General features: G+C 34.7%; 6 protein-coding genes across 6 annotated transcripts; all 6 read right to left on the bottom strand.

Annotated features, from left to right (window-relative positions):
• Window positions 1–1,115: 1,115 nt before the first annotated feature.
• On the bottom strand, window positions 1,116–2,590 carry LOC102220929 (olfactory receptor 4K15-like). The gene is made up of 2 exons (XM_023324546.1): window positions 2,477–2,590; window positions 1,116–1,934 (listed from the first exon to the last, which is right to left on the bottom strand). Exons 1-2 carry the CDS (start codon window positions 2,567–2,569, stop codon window positions 1,116–1,118), a joined length of 912 nt encoding a protein of 303 aa, XP_023180314.1. The 5' UTR covers window positions 2,570–2,590.
• A 2,998-nt stretch (window positions 2,591–5,588) lies between these two features.
• Window positions 5,589–7,535, bottom strand: LOC102220671 (olfactory receptor 13C8-like). Its single transcript, XM_005797175.1, has 2 exons — window positions 7,404–7,535; window positions 5,589–6,389 (listed from the first exon to the last, which is right to left on the bottom strand). Exons 1-2 carry the CDS (start codon window positions 7,533–7,535, stop codon window positions 5,589–5,591), a joined length of 933 nt encoding a protein of 310 aa, XP_005797232.1.
• A 2,202-nt stretch (window positions 7,536–9,737) lies between these two features.
• LOC102220407 (olfactory receptor 2T1-like) lies at window positions 9,738–11,653 on the bottom strand. The gene is made up of 2 exons (XM_014475981.1): window positions 11,525–11,653; window positions 9,738–10,535 (listed from the first exon to the last, which is right to left on the bottom strand). The coding sequence occupies exons 1-2, from the start codon at window positions 11,651–11,653 to the stop codon at window positions 9,738–9,740; spliced, it is 927 nt and encodes a 308-aa protein (XP_014331467.1).
• A 2,251-nt stretch (window positions 11,654–13,904) lies between these two features.
• Window positions 13,905–15,434, bottom strand: LOC102220144 (olfactory receptor 2T1-like). The gene is made up of 2 exons (XM_014475996.1): window positions 15,303–15,434; window positions 13,905–14,696 (listed from the first exon to the last, which is right to left on the bottom strand). The coding sequence occupies exons 1-2, from the start codon at window positions 15,432–15,434 to the stop codon at window positions 13,905–13,907; spliced, it is 924 nt and encodes a 307-aa protein (XP_014331482.1).
• Window positions 15,435–21,336: 5,902 nt separating this feature from the next.
• LOC102219880 (olfactory receptor 51B2-like) lies at window positions 21,337–22,376 on the bottom strand. The gene is made up of 2 exons (XM_005797172.2): window positions 22,224–22,376; window positions 21,337–22,125 (listed from the first exon to the last, which is right to left on the bottom strand). The coding sequence occupies exons 1-2, from the start codon at window positions 22,374–22,376 to the stop codon at window positions 21,337–21,339; spliced, it is 942 nt and encodes a 313-aa protein (XP_005797229.2).
• A 3,111-nt stretch (window positions 22,377–25,487) lies between these two features.
• LOC102219628 (olfactory receptor 52A5-like) lies at window positions 25,488–26,550 on the bottom strand. The gene is made up of 2 exons (XM_005797171.1): window positions 26,395–26,550; window positions 25,488–26,279 (listed from the first exon to the last, which is right to left on the bottom strand). Exons 1-2 carry the CDS (start codon window positions 26,548–26,550, stop codon window positions 25,488–25,490), a joined length of 948 nt encoding a protein of 315 aa, XP_005797228.1.
• Between the last annotated feature and the right edge of the window lie 248 nt (window positions 26,551–26,798).

Genomic DNA, 26,798 nt, shown 5'->3' with positions numbered 1-26,798 from the left:
CTGACTTCATGAGAAGCAAAAATTTCTGCTTGCTCATTTATAAAGAACCTGACAGTGTTTTGGTCTCTGAGTATGAATCAGGTATATGGGTTGGATGAAGGCTATGATGTAATAGGTTACGCTGTAAGTGCCTTTTGATGAGCAGGTGGACATAATTTGCTTTCTGAAGCATTAAAAAATCAGGAATAAGACATAACATGGTTCAGTTTGTGTTTTAAACAGTTCAGCTTTCCAAACTTGCCTGATCAGAACACCACAGAGAGTTTATGGGATATTTGGTCTAACTGAAGTTGTTGTAAATGGCTATGATGTCTCTCATCCTCCTTTTGGTGATAAAGTGCTTTACAATAATTACAGCATCTAACATGATGAAATAAGAATTAAATTTAATCGATGCAGTAACTAATATGCATTGAATGCAGAGGATTAAACATATCTCTTGAAATCCTTACAATTTTGCTTAAAACATGTGTATGCCCAGATATAACAGATCTGGGGCCACAGATGTTTGATGTCTTATCTTTCCTTTGAAAAAAGGATGTTTTTCAAAGAACATCCTTCTTTGAAAAAAACAATGTTTTTTTAACCCATCCTTTTCTTTGATCATTTCATTAATATTCAATTTGTTTGTGTGTGGCTCTTTCCTGAACAGTATGATGGCTGAACATTTCCACTGTTTATCAAAAAGCCTATAAATAATGTAAAGACACTGAAAAAACATGCAAAGTTGTTTCAATATTGCAACATTATGCAAATATAAATATTTTTGGTAGTCCTATTTAACCTAAAACAACAATAACAACAAAAATCTGATTTAGGCAGTAGTGCTATTTATCTCCTAATGCAGTGTCTATAAAGTTCTGGTTTCAGCAATATGTGTCATATTTTATTAACGTGTGTTATATTATTAAAATTGAATTTCTGTAAAAAGTCCCAATGTTTGCTTGTTTTTCTTCAGTGTTATCTGTATAACAATGGTAGAATTAACTGTAATTTTTCAAAACTTAAATTGTAAATATTTATTATTTTTAGCTGAATGAAAGTGTTATTTTTGGCAAGCATAATCAAAAGTCCATAATCCAAACATCTATTAATGCTATTGTCAAAAAATATTTTCACATTCTGTCTTTGTTCAGTGGGACCACTGGCTTTCCTTTATACTTGCAGCTGCATCTCAGCGCATCCATTCTGAGATACTTCTTGAACTTCTTGTCTCTGGCACCATAAATTATCGGGCTCAGGAACCGAGGTAGAATATAGACAATCAGGTAGTTTGCAAATCTGATTTCTAGGATTCGACCCGGGAAGATGACGTGTAGAACAATCTCCACGCTTGGAGAGATGTAGGAGAGCAGGCACATGGCCAGCTGGACACCGTGAAGGAGGATGGTGTTCCTGGCTTTCTGGGCTGATGTATCAGCTGTGGAGAGCGCCCTGGCTGCAAACAGGATCTTCAGATAGGTAAAGACCAGAGTGAGAAAAACGCATGAAAAATAAATAATATCAAATGCTTTCCTTTTCTGAGCCAGTATAGGATCTTTGAACACGCTCTCACGCAAACAGAACACAGAGTTGTGTTGGAAAAAGCTTATTGGCTCAGTTGCCAGAGTCACAAACAGATCTGTTATATCTGGGGCCACACATATAAACCAAATCAATCCGATGACTGCATAAGTCCTCTTCACTGTGCAGATTTGAGAGTAATGCAAAGGTTTGCAAATGGCAATGTAGCGCTCTATGGCCATCCCGGCCAAGCTGACTGGAGTGTTTCTGGTGGTGAAGACCGCCACCAGGACGAAGAAGCAGCAGAGCGAGACGTTGATCTTGTAGAAAATGTAGCTGAGGATGAAAAGTGCGAAGGTCACAGTAAGTTGAATGCCGTCATTGATCACCATGTGGATGAAGAGGATGTAACGAGGATCTGCATAGAAAGTCTGTTGGAAGAAAAAGAACAGAGAGGCTTAAATTTGTATTTATGCATTACCAGATCATCTAGCATTACACTAAAATTTGATTTAGTGTAACATGAATCATGGACTAACCATGACCAAACATCAACATCAACATCCTGGAAAAAGAAAATGAATAGAATTTATTTGAATCTCTAAATCTTCAACCATCTATTTGATCAGTTTTGAAAAATGTTTGGCAAATAAACAATAGAAAGTTGTGCTTCACACATACATTTGGTCTTTTCCACTCCGATGCACCTTTTGGTTTCCTTTTCAGTAACAAAGAAACTGGTCAGAGATTAGAGTAGAAAAGAGAAATGACCCTCAACATACAGCCTGAACTACAATATTATGCTTTAGACTTTTAGATAGTAAAATAAATCTAAAATGTATATTTCACAGGTTTCATAACATCAAATTTTTCATCCTGTCTGAAACCTATAGATAAATATGTTACAAAGATATTCTGCAAATACATTTTTTTTAAAAAACAGTTTATTGCTTTGAGCTGTAGATGTGTGTACCTGATGTCTAAAAAAAGTGGCAGCCAAGGTGCAGTTGATATATGTGAGGACAAGCCAGATGAGCACGACAATCAGGTTCTTCACCAAGGCCATGGTGAAAGTATCTCTGTATAGCACAGACTGATCAGAAAAAGGAGGAAACAAGTCACAGTGATTACAGAAATTATGCAAACATGTCATCTCTCAAGCTTTGGAGACTGTACCAAATGAACAGCAAAATTACAAGAAAAATGTTTTCCACAGGTTATATTTCAGTGATATTCTCTGTCAACACACCTGATAAGGGGAAGTTGTGTTGTTTGTGAGGCTCAGTAATGAGCTCATGCTTCACTGTAACACCACAGAGAAACTAAGTAAAAGAAAGATGGCAGTAAATGTTGAGAAAGGTACATTCAAGTTAAACATGTTCAAAACACAAAAACTTCTACAATATTTGCATTCTGTATTTGTCACTAAAGACGGCTTTCTTTAGCAAAAAATAGATGATAAAATTTTCCTGTGTTTAAACAGAGCTAGACAGATTTTTCTATGATTTTGCATATTACACAGACTTGAAAGCAGCCACATCTGTTTGAATTGGAAGATCAACTGTACACTAATCACTGCATGGCAAAAATATTACAGTGTAAATAAATGAAAAAAATCTAAAGGGTGACAAACTGATTTAATTAAAACTTTAAGTTTTGATGTAAAATATAAACTCTTCAAAATCTGCTAATGTAAACGAGAAACTCAGCTCCTCACCTATACTTACCTGACCTCAAGTGAGACGCAGACAAAAAGAAGCAGCCTTTTAAAGACAGCAGTGTTTGGTGGTGAGCTGGAAAATGTGATGGGAATAATGATGTGATTCCACATTGAAACAACAATAATGATATCAGTTCCAAGTTTTCTCATCCTGTTATCTATTACTACATATATTTACTCTATTCTGTCATCTAATTTTTATTTTCACAAATATATATATATATATATATATATATATATATATATATATATATATATATATATATATATATATATATATATATATATATATATATATATATATATATATATATATATATATATATATATTAACACTACCCAGGTAGCTACAATATAACATTCAGATCTGAAAACTGAACCGGACTGAAAACAAATCAAAGGAATAAAAAACCCTTGAACTTGACTGACTTTACTTAGGACTACTAAAAGAAAACAATGACTATTTTTTTCTGTTTGTGTTTTTGTCAGAATGTGTAATAAATATGTGTTTTGTTCAACACATTGTTTCCCTTGCTCCTCCTGAGTTGTACCGAGTTCTGATATGCTATTTAATTATAAAGATTCATAGTCACTGATGCCCTTGTCGCAGGTGACTTACCAGGTTAGTAGATTTTACACAAGTTTATATGTATACCATATTTCAGCAACAAGGCAATTTAAAGAGTTTTACATCAGTTTTACTCACACAAAAAAAATGCAAAGTTGTAGACAACAATTGTCAAGTGTCGCCGTTACACCTCAAATGTTGATTAATGTGTCATTAATAATGTTTCAAAAGCAACTCTAAACAGATGGATTTTAGTCTAGATTATAAAGCGCTCAGTGTTTCGGTTGTTCTGTTGTTTTCTGGGAGTTTGTTCCAGATTTGTGGTCCATATAAACTGAATAATACTTCTCCATGTTTGGTTCTGGGGATGCAGAGTGATGAAGTCATTTACTAATAGACCTTTAGCTGATAATGATCTTATATTTAAGATCCAGTTTAAGTGACATGGGGGCAGATCGTTCTTGAGATTGAGATTCCTTTAAATATAGGATGGGCCTGACATTTGATTTCAGATGTTTGTATTTCTGGTTTTTGTTAATCTTCTTTTAGTGATACTGAGGTACTGTCCTATTTTTCAGTGGATTAGAAGCATTCTGGAGGAAGACGTGTGTAAACAAAATGTCTGGACTCCGGTTTCAGACCTGAGAGTGGTGGATCCCCTGTGGAGTCAGAGCCAGATGGCTTTGATGAAGTAAGGTTGGCTACTTGAGCACTAAAAAAAGAATTACAGTACCAAGGAGAACCTGTTGTGAATGAGAGACAATGACTGAATGTAGTGTAAAGTGCTTCGGGGTTTCCTGGACTTGATAAATATCTATAGAGGCCATTTACCATTTACTGTTTGATTGTGAGACTCATTATGTAGGTTACAAATGTAATCTATATTATTTTATCATAAAAATGAGTAAATGTAGTTTTAATTATTGGTATCCTCTTGATGGTTTAATGGAAAGTCTTAGCTTGAAACATGTTTTGCAAATAGCTGGAGTGACAATGAGTGACATGCTACTGTAATTAGATTACAGTCATATTCTTCAAACTAGTATATGCGCTGTCATGCGTTTATGCCTTTTGAAAAAAGTCTTTCTGCATATATTAAGGATATTTTTTATTAGGCTTGCCTATCTGGATGAAAAATCATTTTTATTGGTCTGATGTAATATTCTAAACATAAATGTTATAATAATTTGCTATAAGCTGAAACCATTATTAGTAACAGAAATAAAGGCCTGAAAACATCAGTCAATGTGTAATTGGCCAATATAATGTGCTTCACTTAGTGAATTGAGTTACTGAAATAATTTACAGTTCCAATAATATTCTTTGAAGTGTAAAAACACATAAAAAAAAACAAGGTAGTTAAAAGCAACATTGAAAACTGTTGAAAATGTACTGATAAGAGGGAATAAATTATTGGACGAAAGCATGAGACAAAAGCTAAAGTAAGACTTTACCAAACGTTAACTAAACAAAATAAAATGTTTCCCAATAAGGAAGGAACACATGAATAAGCATTAACTTTTCTGGAAACATGCATTTTAATCAGTTTATTTTGTTTGACAAAACTAATTTCATCATATCGTGTGAAAATGTTACTAAACAAGACTTTATTTGTTTTACAAAATGTTGAAGAACATAAAATAAATATAAGATTTTCAAAATTACATCATTGCATATGAGGAAAACCAAATCTCTCTGTATCTCTCTCTCTCTATATAAGTATATATTAAAATATTAAGAAGCTCAGGTATGTTTTAAAATAAATAAGAAAAACTCTGCAGGAAGTAGAACATTCCTTTATGTTGGGTTCTTTTCCATCTTTTTTGGATCAATGCTTGCCTTATTTGAGGGTAAAAAGTATCTTTTCAGGTACTTTCTGAACAATTTGTCCCTTATTCCATAAACTATTGGACTGATGAGTCGAGGCGTGACTTGAATCAGCAAAGAGATCACAAAGCGAATGATCAGAGCATCTCCTGGGAAAAACTTTATGATGCCCTCAATCATTATGCTATGAACATAACTTAGCATACACAGCAGCAGCTGGAAGCCGTGCAGCAGGACGGTGTTCCTCGCTTTCTTAGCGTTTGCAGAAGCAGCTTGTGCCGTGAAAAGTATTCTGAAATATGCATAGAAAAGAGTGAGCCAAACAATCACCAAATAAGTAATGTTGAATATGTCCCTCTTCGTTTCAAGCTGTGGATAAGTGAAAATATTTGTCCACATGCAGAAAATCTTGGAATTAAAATATTCTGCAGGTCTTGTTGCCACAACTACAAACACATCTGGCAGTATTACAAGAGAGTTTAGGAACCATATCAAAGAGATCACAATGTAAGTTTTCTTGACTGTACAGATCTGAGGATGGCGAAGAGGGAAGCATATGGCCAGGTAGCACTCTACAGCCATGGCAGCAAGCGTTAAGGGGTTGTTTAGATTTGAAGTTATGGCAATAATAAGCGTGATAATGCAAAATGATACATTGATTGTGAACAGGACGTAGCTCAGGAATATGAGGAGGACCATCAATGCTAACATGATGATGTCATTGACCACCAGATGGATGTAGAGGATGTAACGAGAGTTCATGTTGAAAACCTGAAAGGAAAGACAAAACGTTGAGGAAATGAGGGGGGAAGATTTTAGCGTCATCACTAATTAGGTTACACTAATCTAAAATAATGTAAACTAATTTATATTTCTTAGGCTCATAAGTGAATGAAAAAATAATATGTAATTTCAAACTCTTCAGCACAACTTCATAAAAGATTTAGATTACTTTAAGTTTTTATGTGTCTGTGTGTATAGTTTGGACCCTGTGTGGATTAGAAATAAAAACACAATTAATTCAATTTTTTTTGTTTTTAAATATCAACATCCATCGCTGTTGTATAACCATGTCAATAAAAGAATGAACTGTTCAGGTTAATCACTGAGCTTGAAAAAACAAACATACACATGATAAATGGTAAAATGACTCGAACTGTATAATCTGAGCTGAAGTAACATATTTTTAAAATAAATATTATGTAGTAGAGTGGGATTCATTTATTTCAATAATTAGCAGAAACAGAAACAAATTTGTTCTTAATATCTGATTTCCCATTAGTCTATTTTGAACAATCATTGATTAGTAATAATTAATGTCTTTTGATCACAGTGGTGCACAGATTGATGCATCACTGCTTAGCATTCTAATAAAATGCCAGGAATACTAATAATAAAGCAGTCAAAAGATAAATTAAATGCAACAATGAATCTAAAAAATGTTCCTCACTCTTACACACTTTTGACAAAAATATTGCTTTTTCAACTTTGGTTGAGACCAGCACATAGTCTGAAGAAATGCAATGAGGAAAAGAACAAATTCTCAATCAGCAACTTGAAGACATGTACGATTTATGACAAGGTGAAACAACTTTCTGTTTCTTTGAAATGATAAATGCTACAACTGTAAACACCAACAAAAACTCTATGCTGAAAGACCCAGATCCTTCATGACATATTATTGTTCAACTTTTATTTTACGGCAAAAATAAGTATGTTTTGTGTCACCTATCGTCTTTTACTGAAGCAATCAGGGTAAATTTCTGAATAAGACAGAATTGATACCTGATGTTTTCTGAATATGTGTATCAGAATCCCATTTATGTAGATGATGGAGAGAGAGAAAACAACAGTGAATCCACTCTTAAGTATTGCAATGTGCAGGGGGTCCTTATTTCTGGTTGCTGTGGTATTCATGCCAGTACATGAAGGACTGGCAACTCATCTGACATAATCTGGCAACCTGCAGAGAAATATTTATCAAAGACATAACATAAAAGTGACAAAATTTTACACAGCAGCATGTCAAGTTTATACAGCTAGAAAGAGTAGAATTTTGTTCAACATAATTCACTTTAAACTAATATACACTTTCATTTGTCATCAGCTTAAAAAAGCATGTCTTAATGAAAACTTAATAAAAACAAGTCTTTGATAAATGTGTGTTTTTTTCCAATTTACTGATGATCTATCTTAAAATCACAAGAAATATTTTTGAAAAATAGTAGAGCTGAAAAATTAACTCTTCAGCTCTGGTAATGACAGCAGCAACAAGATTCAAATCAGGTAAATCAGAAACATCTCTAACCTGTGGCTCAGCAATTACCCTGAAGTCTCAAAGTTTACACACAAGAACAGGATGAAGGAGACTCACCTTGTGATGGTTACACACAGTTATATTTCAGACAAATAGTCAGCTGTGCTTGATACGGTTCAATTTATATAGGCTGAGCAAAAGTCATGGGATCAAAAATAGTCGAGTGTTTCTGTATCTGTGTGTGTATAACCACCCACATCTGTCTGCGCAGTAGCACTTGCTCACAGACTCAAAGCCTGATTTCACACACAATTAACTTTAATAAATAGCATTCCTTAATAAAACCATTCAGACAACAAAAATGCTACTACTAGGTGAATATTTTCCATATCAGATCAAAGGTACAATTTTGTTGTTCTTGTGACCTCAGTATCAATTATTATTTTTGGTGACCACATCCATTCCTTTATTAACACAATGTGCCAGTTTTCTGATGACTACTTCCAGAAGGATAACAGATCATTTCACAGAGCACAAATAATCTCAAGTTAGTTTCTTGAACATGACAACTTGTTTTCTGTTGACATGGTCAGTAATCTTCTAGTGTCCTCCTCAATGGCCTGCCCACATATGTACCTGAATATGAATAGGCAAATACAATATAATGGATAAAGTTCATTCTTTTTTTTGTTTGTTTGTTTTGAAGGTTTTGTTGGCTCTAGTGTCCTTTACTTGAGAGAGGTCAGACAGGAAAGAAGTAATTATTCCTATGTAGATGTACTTGAGTTTAAATGTTTTACAAGTCCATAAATCCATTGGAATGGATGACTGGTATTAAACAAAAATGTGAAACAAATTACAGTTTTTAGAGACTTACATAACCAAAGCTTAGTGTGATAAAGTGTATGAAAACATGAACTCTTGTAAAAGAAATTACAAGTCTGTGAACTGTTTGATTTATGTTATTTTTTATTCAGACAACCAAATAAATGTCAAATAACAACCAACGTTATTTTTGCGGTAAAAACTTAAAAGGTGAAATCTATGTATGTTTCATTCAAAACAGAAACAATAATAAACTGGAGAAAATGTAAAATTATGGGCTGTAAGATATGTCTCCCTCTTACCATAAACTTTTATAACCCAGAACATGATTGTCCTAAACCCTAAATCTTGTCTGGATCATGTATGTGTGCTTACACTGCAAAAATATTTTTAGGATCCAGAGTAGTTTTCTGTCACTATTCTTGCACTCCCATCGTTTCCAGTGAGGACTGAAGGCTAGGTAAGGTTACCATGATAGAAATCTATTCCAGAAAATTACCTGATGTGAAGTTAGTGCATTTTGGATGTAAAAATGTTTGTGCTAATCATCTGTTAGTGGTTGAATATTTCAGTATATTGCTTATACTTACCTTTATTATAAGCTAATTTACAGTAGCATTACTCTTAAATTATAAAACAGGAATGATTAATGTTCTTTGTAAACATTGTTTAACACAGCCATTCATGTCATGAATTCAAATTGAGTTTAAAACTTAAACTAAAACTAGGTGGAAGAATTTATTTCAAAACTAAATGAGGTTTGTGGCTCAGTTTTTATGGAACTCACTCCATAACTTCTTCAAAGCAGCTTCAGACTTACTGCCAGGAAGTAGCTTAGCATGTTTCCTCTATAAAGCTGTACTGTTCTTTGATGTCATTTCAACAGTACTGCCTACGAGGACTGTTTTTTGGGATAGACTTCTACTAAAGTAGCCACAATTTCACCCTTTTAGATGTCATCGAACAAGAAGGAATAAAGAATGGCTCCCTAAAAACTATCCTGGGCCTTGAAAAAAGTACTTAAACTAGAAATATCTTTATATTTTCCTCTTTTGTACCTTTTTTGGATGAACAGCTGGATTTAAAGGTAACAGGTATCGTTTTAGGTGTTCCCTGAACATTTTGTCCCTTATGCCATATACCATGGGACTGATGAGCCTTGGCATAATCTGAATAAATAGTGCAATTACATACCGAATGGCTAAAGTATCTTTTGGAAACAGCATTGACAGGCCCTCTATTGATATATTATAAATATAGTGTAGCATGCATAACAACAGCTGAAATCCATGAAGTAGGACAGTGTTCCTTGCTTTCTTTGCATTTACTGAAGCAGCCTGTGCAGTGAAAAGTATTCTCAAGTATGCATAAAAAAGAATGAGAAAAACAATGACTAGAAACAAAATGTTGGATACATCTTTCTTCTTTTCAAGGATTGCATCTGTAACAATGTTAGTCCACAAGCAGAAGACCCTGGAATGAAAGTACTCTGCAGGTCTTGTGGCAATAATTATGAACAGATCTGGTAAGATTGTCAATAAACTAAGGACCCATATCACAGTGATCACAATGTAAGTTTTTCTGACTGTACAGATCTGAGGGTGACGGAGAGGGAAGCATATGGCCAGGTAGCACTCTAGAGACATGGCAGCAAGCGTTAAGGGGTTGTTTAGACATGCACATGTGACAAGTATTAGCATAATGATGCAAAATGAGACATTGAGAGTATATATAATATAACTCAGAACTTGGAGGAGGATCATCATTGAAAGCGTGATTATATCGTTGATTACCAGGTGTATGTACAGGATGTAACGAGAATTTGTGTTGAAAACCTGAAACAAAAGACAAGATTTTTCAGGAAATGGAATAGAAAGACAGACCTTTTTACTTTGACTTTCTAAGTTCATAGTGTGAAATGATCTGAATATCAATACTAAAATTGTTTCTTTTTCTTTTCAGACATTTAATTTAAAAATATTTTCGTTACTATCACAATCTCCCAAGGTCAATAAAAGCAGTTTATTGGTGCTATGTAACCGTTCTCTAATGATAGTAGAAAGTCATATAATCAAATGTATGTTTTTACCTGATACCTCCTACTTTAGGATAATCAGTCCATAATTGTTAAAGGACTTAAATTATTAATGATCTTGATCAGTTGAAACTTTACATGCACTTTAGTTTCACAAATGTAATCATCTAAGTCACAATTTATACAGGGATAAACAGACATTCAAATTAAAAGGTTTAGTAAAAGATGTAACCTGAAACATTTCATAGCAACAAGTTTTATCATTTCAATATTGTAACAGCTGGAGTAAAATTAATTTTCAAGAATTTCTTCTGGTTAAGCATTATAAACTTTAAGTGGTGTCTCGCAGCTGTACATTGTGGACATGTGTTCTTTATTCAGACATTATTGTCAGAAAACTTTTAAGTATTTTTTAATACTTAATGAAAACAACAGACAATTGTAAATAAAAAATACAACTTTCAGAAAAATATAAGACAAAAGCAATTTAACAAGTAGACCGTGTAATTGCTTGAATAAAGCAGCAGTGTTGAACCTAATTTCCTACCTGGATGTTTTCTGGAGAGAAGGCAGATAACTCAAATTTTACCTTAAATTTTCCAATGGCCTCATTTTGTCACTTTAAAACTGCAAGTACAACAGCTAAAAAACAACAATTCTAAAATTTCCACTTAACTTCATGATATTTGAAAGGGGACGTTTTGCAACAACAGAAAACTGGGTCCATGTTACCTCAGTTACTGCACAAAAAACACAAATGCTTATTTTCAAAATGTATAAAATTGATACCTGATGTTTTCTGAATGTATGAACCAGAGTCCCATTAATGTAGATAATAGCAAGAGAGAGGACAACAGTGATCACATTCTTTAAGATAGCTACATACAGCGGGTCCCGGTTGACAGTAGTGGTATTCATACCAACATTTAGAGAGTTTGGGGGTCATCTGACAAAGTGTGTAGAACTGTGGAGAAATATTCAACATATTATTGTTAAAACTGACTAAATTAATGTCATAGGCAAGTTTGAAAAACAGAATTTAAACTGTGAGGTTTAAGTATCTATAAATATGCTTAATATTATTAAAAGAAATACAAGGAGTTTTTAATATGCATAATATAGAATGCCAATAATACGGTATTTAAAAAACTCAGTGCAACTTTGTTCATTTTAGTTCTGTAATGGTCACACGTAATTTAAAGTCATTTAAAGCAAATTGTGTCTTTTCTCTTCAAGCTTTTTTATCAAAGATGACAGTCAGTAGTTGTTAGCTTAAAAATGTCCTTTGTTTACTCACATTTTACATTTTCTAATTGATGTATTTTGTAATGGTTAATGATCACAGCAATAAATAATAGAATAAAATATTCATTTTGATCAAAAATATTTCTTTTCCTGCTGCAATCAATCCAGCAGAACAAAAAACAAATACCTGAAAAAATTAAACAGTACAATTTCACAACACAATACTCTTTGCAAAGGGTACCAACACTAGAAGCAAACAGAAATTTAGTAAATCACATCTGACATACATATTGCAATTTTTTAAAAACAAATCTTTAAATAATACTAAATAATCATTAAATGCTTAAATTGAACAACTGCACAAAAACTCACCAGGTTTATGCTGCAGATCAGTCAGATCTGCTCGACATAACCCAATATATAGTTAAAGTGGAGAAAAGTCAAGGGAACAAAAAATAGTCATGTGTTAATGCGTGTGGGTGTGTGTGTGTAGGTGCTTCCCTTTTGCATAATGTGTGAATGTAGCTAAGGACAACCACATGTTAGCATTGCAAGTCCATTGGGATGAGGATGGAAGTCAGAGTATTTGTCTGTTTTTGTTTGTTTGTTTCATCCATCCCTCCATCCATCAGATCTAAAGCTCAACCTTTAGACAAATACACTAACTTCCATCCTCTTTCACCAAACGACTGCTTAAAAAAATAAATGAAACATAAAACATAAACAACTATATGTCTTGCTTAGTGTGTTTAAAACATTGTCAGCTATTAGAGTACTAAATATGTTTAAGAAGCAAGTTGTCAAGTGCCTAATTTTGCACATCAGCATCAAAGATGTGGCCAAAATACATTGTCTGCAAACCATTTTTTTTTAGATACCTAAAGAAATATTGGCAGGTTGGTTTAAATGGTGATCAAAGTGTGCTACAGAGTTACAGTTACGTGGGCTGGTACCAGTATGAGGGTATACAACGGTCTAAAAACTATTTCAAAACCTCTTAAATGACTTTGCTTCAATGCTTTTTCTTAAACTAGATGACAAAGGGTCTGGCAGAATGACAGAGGTTTTCTGCTAATGAGAGTTATTAGGTTTCCTATAGACATTTCCTCAATAGCTGTAATTTTGCATCAGGTTGAGTTAATTGGCTTAACGTTTTTACTCATAACTGTTGGAAAACACAAATTTGTTTAATAGAGTTACTGTTTATTTACTGCATTTTTGAGGATTACAGTGTTGTGCAGCCCACCATCAATCTAACAAAAACGAACCTGAATCTGTAAAGCTGAAGCTAAAGTCCACCCTAACAAAGCCCTCTGCTATAGTAAAGCTACATTACTAAACAGGCAAAACAGTAAGGCCACCTCATTGTTTTTGAAAGTCATTAAAAATTTTATTTGTTTCACCTAATTTCCATGTGGTTTCTTTTCTTCAAATCCATTTTATTTGTCAAAAATATCTACTCTGCTGTTGACATAACCAAAACTCAGTTTAGTATAGTGAATGAAAAGGGAGCTCTAGTAAATTAGACAAATGACAAGTGAGAACAGCATGATTTTTTTTTTATTTAGACAATCTGTGATTAATCATTTGCATTTTGTGATTAGAATTTAAATGGTAAAGTTTCAGTGCGGCTCATACAGAAATGATTTTAAAAAATGGAGAAAAAAACATGACAAAAAAATGAAAGTCACAGAAAACTGAAGCAGAACTGAACAGAAATTTAACTGAATCACAATTCTTGCACTTACACCTTTTATGATGTAATATCAAAAATGCTATCTCCTTGCAAAGGCTGTTTTAGGGGGTAGATTTTTACTGAGGTATTCTCATTTTACACTATTATATGTAGTTCAATACAAAGGAACAAAGAGAAAGACCATATTGGGCCTTTAAAAAGGTTCTTGAAATATAAATATCCATATGTTTAACTTTTTTGGACATTTTCTGGATAAATGTTTGAATTTAAAGGTAGCAAGTATCTTTTAAGGTACTGTCTGAACATTTTGTCCCTTATGCCATAAACTATCGGACTTATGAGCCTTGGCATGACCTGAATCAGTAGAGAAATTACATACCGAATGGCTAAAGTATCTTTTGGAAACAACATTGACAGGCCCTCTATTGATATACTGTGAATATAGCTTAGCATGCATAACAACAGCTGAAAGCCATGAAGTAGGACAGTGTTCCTTGCTTTCTTTGCATTTACTGAAGCAGCCTGTGCAGTGAAAAGTATTCTAAAGTATGAATAAAAAAGAATGAGCCAAACAATGACTAGAAACAAAATGTTGGATACATCTTTCTTCTTTTCAAGAATCGGACTTGTAAAAATGTTAGCCCACAAGCAGAAGACCCTGGAATGAAAGTACTCTGCAGGTCTTGTGGCAATAATTATGAACAGATCTGGTAAGATTGTCAATAAACTAAGGACCCATATCACAGTGATCACAATGTAAGTTTTTCTGACTGTACAGATCTGAGGGTGACGGAGAGGGAAGCATATGGCCAGGTAGCACTCTAGAGACATGGCAGCCAGCGTTAAGGGGTTGTTTAGATTTGTAGCTATGGCAAGCATTAGCATAATGATGCAAAATGAGACATTGAGTGTATATATAATGTAACTAAGAACTTGGAGGAGGATCATCAATGCGAGCATGAAGATATCATTGATTACCAGGTGTATGTACAGGATGTAACGAGAATTTGTGTTGAGAACCTGTAACAAAAAACAAGTTTTTTCAGAAACAGCGAAGAAAAGATATGTGCAATACATTAGCAAGTCTACCTTTAAATTTTGATTTCTAAAACTCATAATGGGAAATGGATCCCAATTGGTTAAATTATGTATTTGTTTCATCAACATATTTACAGAAGTCTATGTTTTCTGTAAATATCTCCCAAGGTCAATTTAAGAACTTTATTGATGTTAATTAACCTGTCTGCAATGATGCAAAAAAGCAATAATCAAATTTTGTTTTTATAGGATACATCTTTCTTTCGGAGGATCAGTCAGTAAATTTTAAGTTTATTTTCCATAGAAGTATTATAATGTAGCAATCCCTTTTTAATACTCTTACCGAGTTACAATATTTTAATATCTGTAGTAAAAGAAGTTTTTAAAAACTTTTTGTAGAAAGGCATTTTAAACCTTAGGTGGTGTATTGTGACATTACAGTGTAGACACATGTTCTTTGTCTATCTATCTATCTGTCTGTCTATACATTTTTACAAGTAACAAGTATACTGTAAAATGGTTTGAATTAAATAACTAATTTAATATTTTAAGAACAACAGCTATTTTTAAAATGCATAAAATTGATACCTGATGTTTTCTGAATATATGAACCAGAGTCCCATTAATGTAGATAATAGCGAGGGAGAAGGCCACAGTGATCACATTCTTTAAGATTGCAACATGAAGCGGGTCCCGATTGACAGTAGTGGTTGTATTCATACCAACATTTAGAGGGCTTGAGGATCATCTGACGATGTGCCAAACTGTGGAGAAATATTCAACAGGTTATTGATAAAAATTTAGAAAAGCTGGAAGACAGCATTTAAACTCTGAGGTTTTAGTGATGATTAGCACACTTAAAATTATTAAAAGGAATACAAGAAGTATTCAACAAAAAATATGATTATGAAATACTAATAATACTATTTTGTTTTTAACACATTGTGTAATTTAGTTCATTTTAGTTTTTGAATGGTTCCTGTAAATTATTCATGTCATTATTTTAAGCAAATTTACATTTTCACTTCAAGCACATCAATCAAAGATGACAGGCAGCAGTTCTTATCCTAAATACATATTACATTTACTCACAATTTGCATTTTCAGATGCATGTGTTTTGTAATGATTCCTTATCACAGCAACAATATATGTTTTATTTCAAGCATTTTCACACTACATTGTTATCTTTGACAACACTTATGTTGTAAAAGTTTATATGTTTGATCAATTACTTTTTTTTCTCTTCTGCTGCAACCGATGAGTCTTCAAACCAAAAAACATCTAAACACATATTACAATACACTGTTATTTCTGAATGCAATGATTCTAACACAGAAGAAAAATAACAAAATTACTAAATGACAATTTACATATACTACGTGTTGCATTTTTTTCTTACCTAGAATATTTCATTAATACTAAGGACTCATCAACTGTTTAAACAGAAACAACTGTACACACAAACTCACCTGGTGATGGTTATATGGGGTTATGCTGCAGACAACAAGTCAGGGCTGCTCCACATTTCTCAATATATAACTGATATGCAGAAAAGTCATGGGGATAAAGAAAAATAGTCAAGGGGGCGTGTGTGGTGGGGGGTTAGGAGGGGTGTGCATGTATGTGCTTCGCTTTTTGTATGTTGTATGTTTGTGGCAAAGGGTGCACCTAAAAAAGAAAAATGTCACCACAGTATTTAGTTTTTTTTATTAATTTTGAAATAGTTTCAGATAAAATTTATTCTATTTTCTAAAAGAAAAATAATAAATTAACAAATTTCATTTTGTTTACAGTTAGGCAAGTTCATTTGCTTACATTAGCAGTACTAATGTAAACAAATGAGGACGGGGACGGGAGGAGACTGACAGTGGTCCGTCCCCGCCCCTTTCTGTTTGCTGCAGCGAGGTGTACTTGGGTGTACTTCGAAGGGAGTGGTAGTGGCGAAGCGGAACCTTTGTTTGGGGGGCGTTGCTTCCAGGTAGGTTTTGGGATGGTCTTCCGGTCTGCCCTAAAAAGCAATCTGGATGCTAAAGGCAGCGGCACGTTCCACTGCTGACTCCTGTCTGTTTGTCCTTTAGGTCAGTATACAGTGGTAAAAACCCACCAAGGCAACTTTGTAAGATGTGTATATATTGATTGACGTGATGTATCACTGAGTCGCGGTTTCTATGCACCGTTTTGTCAGTATTGTCGGACGGGGGTAGTTGGTAATGTGCCGGCTCGCTCTGAGGACCGTTATGTTTTAACGTCTTCATGTGGGGCCGTTGAAATATAACGTCTCCTTGTAGGACCGTTATATTTTAACGTGTTGGTGTTTGAGAAGTTTTATTTGTTTTGTTTTTTTTTTTTAAAAAAGGAATACAGTAAAATTACAGTGAAGCTTTGCGGCAGTTGGTTTGTCCTGTTTGGTGTATGTGCCGCGGTTGTCTTCAGCAGTGTGGGGTTGACTTTTGCCTGTCATGAAAGTACACCAGTGGCAATGTAAAAGGATTTACTGTGTTATAATACAAAGGTTTTGTGTGTTAACAAATAATAATAATAAAAAAAGCAATCTGGATGCTAAAGGCAGCGCTACGTTCCACTGCTGACTCCTGTCTGTTTGTCCTAACGATTGCATCATCACTGTTACAGCAGTTCTGACACTCAGGACCTGTAACACTAAGGACTCATCAACTGTTTAAACAGAAACAACTGTACACACAAACTCACCTGGTGATGGTTATATGGGGTTATGCTGCAGACAACAAGTCAGGGCTGCTCCACATTTCTCAATATATAACTGATATGCAGAAAAGTCATCGGGATAAAAAAAAAATAGTCAAGGGGGCGTGTGTGTGGGGGGGGGGGTGCATGTATGTGCTTTGCTTTTTGTATGTTGTATGTTTGTGGCAAAGGGCAGCTGCATATTAGACTTGCAATAGCATTGGGATGAGAATGGAAATTAGTGTATTTGTTTAAAGCTTGTTTTAAGTGTTAATTGCCACTACTATTTTTTTTAACAAAAATAAAATGTAAAATATAAGTAACTCTATGTATGGTCTAAAGTGTAAAACATTTTTAGCTCTGACAAATACGTAAAACAGAGTTGGTGTACAAACTGTGGACAAAGGACATTGACATAGACGGCACATTTTTGATGGGTCTAAATGTGACAAAATAAATTAGACGTGGAACAGAAAGTCCTGTAATGAGTGACACTTCTCATGTGACATTATTTTGCACCCAGACTAATTTTACAGATGTGTCATCACATCTGGCAAACATTCAGTTTACCTTCTATTTTTAAAGGCCTTTCAGGGCCTGCTGCCAAGTTGGATGATGCTGCCACCACCAGGTGTGTTTTTGGTGAGGCGCGGTGTTTGGTGTCTCCCAAATGTAGCTGAATGAATGAAACCGGCTCTCATTGATTGAGAACAGCTGTACATCCAATTAACTGCCAGCAGCTGGGTATAAAGGGAGACTTTTTCCTGGTCAGACATTGTCACATCTCAGCATGAGTTGTTGCTTGTTTGGTCAGCAGTGTGCACAGGTCCAGTAACTTCAGTAAGTACTGTTTCAACCACGTAAGATGTGGCTGTTTGTTTACTTCAGCTCATTTGTGAAATTAGAAATAACTGCTGTCCAAACTTTTGGTCTGTACTGTACATTAATCACGTCTAATTCATATCAACATGTTTTTGTTGCTTAGTTAATGTACTACTCAGAAAAAATTATTTTGAGTTTGCAATACATAAATCCATAATGTAACTTTCTTTTATTTATATTGCTGTAAATGGTTTTGTTAGGGCAATTGGTTTGCATACTTTTTAAGTAAGAAATTTATAATTTTCCAGTAGACTTAGGTTATAACCTATTATGTCATTACCACGCACACTGAATTCTCCAGCTAGTCGACTCATGTAATTTGATGTCTACAACTTGCCCTTATTTTAAACTTTTAAGAATATTAAGGTCCACTTGTGCACCTATAGTGTAAGCACTAATCGATACAAATTGCAGATACCACTAACTTTCCTTCCATTATTACAACCTTTTGTTTCATTGATTTCCTTCTTCATTGTCAATTTATTCAACCCATGGGGACACAGTTAAGTCTTAACTTGTTTCTCTTCATTAAGTAAATCCACATTCATTCAGACATATAAATAAAATGTCAAAAGCATCATTGAGCCTGAACCAAAATGACATTATAACTGCTGTTTTTACATCAATGTTAGAATTTGTCCTTTAAACTTACATGTCCAGGTGTGTTAATCAGTTTCACATATGAACCTCCAAATGTTTGGTTTAACTCATGAGCATCTGATTATCATCCTTGTAATTTGAGAACTGATGAAATGTTGCATGAAATGAATGATATAATTATATTCCTCTACACCCCCAAAGATCCTCTTCTGTATTTAAAAAATCCGCGGTGGCACCCAATAGCATAACGTTCTCGACTGGTACATGTCGATAAAAATACGGCCCACTCTGTGAAACAATGATGGTTTCGCCATCTCTTCCGGTATGTTCTGTGGGTTTTGGTTGAGGCTCTCTGCTCTTTGTGGATCACCATTGTCTTTTTCTGCCACCCTGGATTTTATTCTCTCGTGCTCTATCTGCAGAGCTACCATTTCTTTATTGAGCTCTTTATTTTGTCTTTTAAGCCAGTCCAGTTTTTTATTATTTTCTTTCAAATCATCCGCTAATTTTTTTTTTCAGTGCTACTTGTTTCTGCTCCAGTGTCACCCTATAGCTCAACAGCTCACCAAAATCACGTTTGATTTGCTGTTCTGATGAGTTTGCTTTGTCCAATTCTGAATTAAGTTTTCATATCTGGTTCCTGTAGTATTCGTTTGATTCCACAAGGATGTTGCTCTTTGCTTGCCATCTGCTTGCTTTATCATTTCTAATGAGGCGCTCGAGTTTTTTCCTGAGACTTTCCACAGTCTTCAGCAGCTGCTCATTCTCTTCTTGCAGTATCTCATGGCTCTTCTGCAAAATACAACAACCCACATTTTGAATGGAGCCTGTGGGGTTTCTAAAGCTGTCAAACTCTGAGCCACTTCCCGAAGCAGTCACGTGGTACCGCCGGGCAGCGAGGCTTCGGACGTCATCGTTTTCGGCTCCTCCCCTAAATGAAGCTTCGATACGCGGAAACGCCCCCTCCAAACGCCCCTCCTCGAAGCCTCGGCACATCACGTAACATCACTAGCTTGACCTATTTGGCTTCATCTGTTCCGTCTTGGTTTAGGAATCAGTTCTCCTCGTTTTGACTGCCCTCTCCTGCTGGAAGGCCTCTGTGCAGCACACTTCCTCCTCCCCTTACAGTTATTTATTTTTTAAACTAGATATAATAAATGTAACTTTAAATCACATGGAATCACATGTCTCTCTCATTGGTGTGTTTAATCCTAAGCACTTACTGGTGCAAATTCCAAGGTGGCTTTTTTTTTAAAGTCATCTTCTCCAGTAATCTGATTTGCTTGGTGTTTATCTTCATGCTGCAAAGGTAGCTGGTAATACTGATTAACCAGTGAATGAACCTTCCAGACACAAGTATTGATATGCTAAAATCACTTGAGACACACTGAAGTTTAAAGAGTCTGAGCAACATTGTGCATTCAGAAATGGGTTTCATGGGATATACATCCTGTTTTGTCAATGGGTATGTCATTAGGATCATATGCATTTTTAAAAATTTTAAGCTTTCTGATTTTCTTCTACCACTGACTCTCAGCAACATAGCTAATGGAAACAGCACAGCAATTCAAAGCTGCAGTAGGTAATTTACATTTTAACATGAAAACTCACTGCCCAATGGGCATTTGTGAAAATAAAAATTGAGTTCTACCTCCTTGTGGTCCTGCTGCCATCTGCAGAAATACACTTTTCCGTGAAATGACCAATTAGAATCAGGAAGGTCTTAGTGCTGCACACTGCTTACTCCCTGTTCTCTGCTGCACTACAGCTCCTTTCCCACAAAGGAGTCTGCTGTGAATTCTTAGGCCTCTGGTTATATGGCCTAACTTATGGCTTAAGTTAGCAAGACCGACACCTGAAACGGATTTTACTGGAGTTTTTTTCTCCATCAGCACAACTTCAACACAAGTTACCTAATGATGCAGCTTTAAGAATGGGGAAAATTTTAACTTGAGTAATATCAAATAATTTTTCAGTTTTTCCATCAATCATACACAAGTTGTACCATTTCTGTATACATGGAACACTTTTTCATTTAAGACAATTCTCATCTAAATGCAGTACAAACACAAATGTCAACATTTATTTCAATATTTTTAAAATTCACATTGTATCTTAAACATGTATCTCTAGGTCCTAAGACTACATAAGAAGTAATCTGTGAACCATTAATATACTCCATTGCAATACACCAAAGTTCAATTTAAGTCTCTTATTTGCATTGAGTGAAAGACTGCACAGTGAATGAAAGTAGAAAATATTTCACTAATTCAAAGGTGAATCTAATTTTGTTTTCTGTCACACATCCAATAATGTTTATTACAGGTCATTTTTGTTTGCTTGAATCAGAAACATGCATTGTCTAATTTTACAGATAGCACAGTGTACATTTTAAAATGATCAAATTTAGGATATCTACACCGACACAAGAAACGCTTACGGATGTAGTTTGTTGACTTCTCCGATGCTGCACAAAAGATACTTTTTCAAATATTGTCTAAATGTGCTGTCTCGTACCCCGTACACAATAGGACTCACTAATCTGGGCAGAATCTGGATCAATATGTACCAAAAAAAATATGCTTGGACATATTGTGCAATAGGCAGAAACACCAGAAACATCTTTGCCAAAGGGGTTACATATGTTAGCATACACAAAAGTAGCTGAAAACCATGAATCAGGATAGTATTTCTGGCCTTTGCCATTCCATCAGCTGAGTTAGCAGCATGAGCAGCACAAAAGATCCTGAGGTATGTAAATAAAAGTGTAAGCCAAACTCCAGATAAAAAAATTATATAAGAAACATCTCTCTTTTTTATGCTTATTGGGTGTCGGAAAACAGTGTCTCTTTCACAAAATACCGTAGAGTTAAACAACCACAGAGGCTCTGTGGCGAGGATAAGAACGATGTCTGGCAAAACCGTTGCTGCGCTTAAACCCCAAATACAGCCAATGAGGAAATATGTTCTTTTTATGGTGCAAAGTTCAGCATGTCGCAGTGGGAAACAAACGGCGATATAGCACTCCACCGCCATCAAAGCTAAATTTAAAGGAGAGTTCACAGTGGTGAAAACGGCAAAGGTAACAATAAAGCAGCAGAAAGAAGTGCTAATTCTGTAGAAGATGTAACTAAAAACAAACAAGCTGATGGATGTAGTCAGCTGGATCATATCATTAACCACCAGATGGATGAACAGGATGTAACGAGGATTCATGTAAAATATCTGTAAGAGAAAAAAAAGGATATTTTAAGTGATTTTATTCATTTAATATGATTTTATTCAATAATTGACAAAGATGGCTAAGGACGTAAAATGCTTACTTCATGTTTTCTGAAGGTGTGAATCAGTGTTCCATTAATGTAGTTGATGGTGATGCCAAGAGCCACTATGAGAACATTTTTGGTCACTGCAGTGCCGAGAGAGTCTCTATAAGTTAAGCTGCTTGACATGTTGCTGAAAGATGAGGAATTCATCTTCAATTTGTGCTTATGTCTATGAAAAGATGACATCAAACAACATTATTTACATTAGTATAGTACAACAATAGTATTTTAAATGTTTGAATTTTAAAGGCACATTGTTCTTGTGCTTAGAACAAGTTATCTCTGGAAGGGTTTAGACAGTATTTACTGTATATAAATATTTTTTTTCTTCATATTAGTTATTGTTCTTACTATTTTGTATATGTTGTTTTTATTTCTTCTGTATTTTTTCTGACTTTTTAACTAATAAAATAAAAAAAATAAGCAAGCTGAACTTTGCAACCAGATCATCTAGGTAGATTCTTTGAGTTAAGGGTTTTGTTGTTTTTTTTTTTTTGCTTTGATTGCAGTAGAAGAGAACTCCTTGCCTAACTCTGTCAATTACTTTCTCGTTGCTTGTGGAGATACTTGTAGCAAAACAGATGGTTATTGTATGAAAACCTCACTGTGGCCTGTTTTGTCGTTTAGGAAAAACATTTGCTTGATGCAACATTGCCTATAATACTTAAGAAAATGCACTAAGTAATTGATGGGCAACAGAGTCAGGACAGGCCAGCCTGGCATTACGGCACAACTAAAAGCATGAGTCAGCATGAATTAAAGCAGATTAGACCAACAACTCCATACAGTTAATCCTCATATGTCATGGCATATGATAATGAGATGCCATGTACAAATGCACTGATGACAGCAATAATACAGAAAAGTATGCTAAGATTTTAGAGAAAATAATTTTTTTAAAGGAGATGGTTTTCTAAACCATTTAAAATCATATCCTGTAAATATGACAAAAATTACATTGCTGTAGCAATATAATGTGAAAAGTGATGAAAGGTTAAAAACAGACTATAAAATATGATATTCCAGTTGTTATCAAAGACAAGTCTAAAATTGAGTTTTACTCTTTAAAGAAATTTCTCTATCTTGGCTACTACTGGCCATATTAAAACATAGCAATTTGAATTTGTAATATCTTGAATGTTTTTAAAATTAATCAAAATAAAAATCCATTCTTGCCTTTTTTTTTTTTACTTTTGTAATTATTTATACTATTCTTTTTTTCTGAACATAAAAACATGGCAACACATTCACAACAAAAATATTATGCCATACACTTCACCATCAAGCAACTGAATCTGAAACAAATATTTAAGACATAAATATATTTCCCATATACTATAGTATTGATAATATGATTTAATGCCGAAAACACAAACATTAATATTTGGAGTATTTCTGTTAGGTCCCTAAATATCTTTAATTTCCATTCCACAGCCATCGTGCAGAAAATACAAAGTTGAAACAATAGAGCTCACATGAGAAGTGCAAAGATGTCCTACCTTAGATGTGTCACTCTTGACTGTTTTGCTAGTCAGAAGCTGAGTATGAAATATTGCTTTATATGAAGGTTCAGTCCTTCCAACATTGAATGTAGGTATAATATTCTCCTGGGTATTACTTAAGTTGTCAGAGTTAGTCAAGCAAAATCTGTACAAACTTATTTCACTAATGTAGTGGTAGAAGCATCCATGATTCTCTTGTAATTTCTTTCTGGATCAGTACTGAGATAGGATTACATGGGAGGTTCTAAAATTTCTCTTTGAATGTAAAAGCTTTTCAATCATTTTACTTCCCTTTCTTTGTACCTAATCAAAAGTGTATGATGAGCTATAGATGCTGAGATAAAGGAAACGTCTCAGGAAATGTCTAAAAGACAAGTTGATTCACTTGCTACTTGCTATATCAAGGCCAGGATTTTTGTAATTCCTTTTTACAGGAAGAAAAACACAAATCTATAAATTTTCAGTCTTCATGTTATCCTGAAAACTAAATGAAAGGGAGTAGTCATATTTTGAAATGCAATAGTCTAAAAATGTAAATCCCTCCTTATAAACATTCAAGCACTTCAGCTCTATTTTGATAAAGAAATAATTTTTCCACATCATTTTTTTTACCCCTCCAGGGGGTCTTTTGTATGCCTTATATGAAAGTAGGCTGACAAGAAATGGGGAAAGACATGTGGCAAATATCGCTGGCTCTGGGAGTGGAACCTGCGACAGCCACGTCGAGGACTCAAGGCCTCCAAATATGTGTCGCGCTATCCCCCTACACCACCACGGCACGCCCCATAAATGTGGAAAAAATTCCACATAAAAAATTCTGGCACAGCTCTCACGTTTCGTCCACACAGAGGTGATTTAAGGTGCATCCAAATGGGCTTTTTGGGATATAAGTCAAGTTTATTTGTATAGCACATTTCAGCAACAAGGCACTTCAAAGTGCTTTACACCATAAGAATGCAATACAGCAACCAATTATGAAACAAACATGTGGGAGTTTGTGATGTAAAACCCTCAAACAGGATGGGAATCATGAAAAAGTAGATAAGGGCATCAAAAGGCTTCAGCTGCTTTCCAGAGCTCTGAATGTTTTTTACTATTTTTTATTTTTCAAACATCTCACCAGTTATAGGTTGTGGTACAGGGTAAAATCATCAATGATCAGGAGACATTTAGCTGTTAAGCAAACTCATCGTCATAAATCCCCAAAATACAACCCTACTTACATACATAAAGACCACCACTATTTAAAGTTTAGGTAAACAAACAGTTACAAATAAATCTATATAAATTACTAAAGAAAATTATTCAGCACACACTCACTCACAACTTGCTTCCAACTTATACAAATATTATACAAAACAACAACCAAACTTTCAGTCCACATTAACCCTGGTGGTCCATCCCAGTGAGATGGATGATTAGGGAATTCCCTCCTAGTGAAGGGAGGGAATCATCACCAAGCTCCAAGCTGCCATCATCTGTGCATTACATGAAGCTGGCCTTCAGGAAGTTGACCTCAAAGAAAGAAAAGCTAGCCTTCAAAATAAAAGCATTACAAAGCTAATTTCCTGGTGGTATCCGCTAGGGGGTGCTTTGCAGGTTCACATTTACATCACATTTTGTAATTATGCAAACAATCAGTTTTAGTTATTATGGTTTGTAATTTTTATAACAAATTTTACAATGAAGATAACATACAAACATTATTCTTTAATCTCATCTAAATTACTGCACAAGTACCCTCTAAACCTCTAAGGATTCAAGGATAAAGTTTGTTGGCTGTTCTGATGGTGCACAGCAGATACTTTCTCAAATGCTGTTTGAATGTTTTATCTCGCAGCCCGTACACAATAGGATTCAAAAACCTGGGCAGTATCTGGGCCAATATGTACCAGACAAAAAGGATATGAACATTATATTTCGGGAACAGAAATGACAGGGCGTTTTTTGCCATAGGAGCAACATATGTCAGCATGCACAAAAATAGCTGAAAGCCATGAAGTAGGACAGTATTCCTGACTCGTTTCACCTTTCCTTCAGCTGAACTAGCAGCTTGAGCAGCAAAAAATATCCTTAAATAAGTAAGGAAAAGGGTGAGCCATACAAGAGATAAAAAGATTATGTAAGAAGCATCCCTCTTTTGAATACTTATAGGATGTTGGAACAGAATGTCTCTGTCACAAAATATTGTAGCGTAAAATAGCCTTAGAGGCTCTGTTGCAAGGATAAGAAAGATATCTGGCAAAATTGATACTATGCTTAAACTCCAAATACAGCCAATGAGAAAATATGTTCGTTTTATGGTGCAAAGTTCAGCATGTCGCAGTGGGAAACAGACAGCGATGTAGCACTCCACCGCCATCAGAGCTAAATTTAACGGAGTATTAAGAGTGGTGAAAACAGCAAAGGTAACAATGAAGCAACATAAGGAAGCATTAATTTTTTGGAAGACATAACTAAACACAAATAAGCTGATTGTTGTAGTCAGCTGGATCATGTCATTTATCACCAGATGGATGAAAAGGATGTAACGAGGATTCAAATAAAAAATCTGAAAGAGAGAATAAAACGGCACCTTTAATTTTCTCCTTAAGCTGCTGATGATAACCATTGGTTTCGCAACAATGATATTTCAGCATGACAAAACAGTGATGACAAATGCTCACCTGGTGTTTTCTGAAGGTGTGAATCAATGTCCCATTGATATAGTTGATGGTGATGCCAAGAGCCACGATGATCACATTTTTAGCCACAGCAGAGCTGGGAGAGTCTCTATAAGTCAGGCTGCTTGACACAGTGAAGTTTAAAGATGAGGAATTCATCTGGTAGATCCAGAAAACCCTGCAGTGATATTTCTAATAAGAAAAATTATGGCCATTCTTCAGCTTTGATGTTTACAAGTTCATTGTGTGATGTTTTCTATTTAAATTTTAGATTATTTTTGCGCAACTAAATGCAATTTTAAAATATTTATGACAATTCAAACTCTGCGTTCAAATTATTACACTCCCTTGAAAAAAGCCATTGAAGCCAGATTTCTCTGATGCTAAAAAAGACAAATAAGGAAGAA

Source organism: Xiphophorus maculatus, chromosome 20 (genome assembly GCF_002775205.1).
Source record: "Xiphophorus maculatus strain JP 163 A chromosome 20, X_maculatus-5.0-male, whole genome shotgun sequence".
Lineage (NCBI taxonomy): Eukaryota > Metazoa > Chordata > Actinopteri > Cyprinodontiformes > Poeciliidae > Xiphophorus > Xiphophorus maculatus.
Note: the sequence above shows the minus strand (reverse complement) of the source record. Positions and strands in the feature narration are given on the sequence as shown.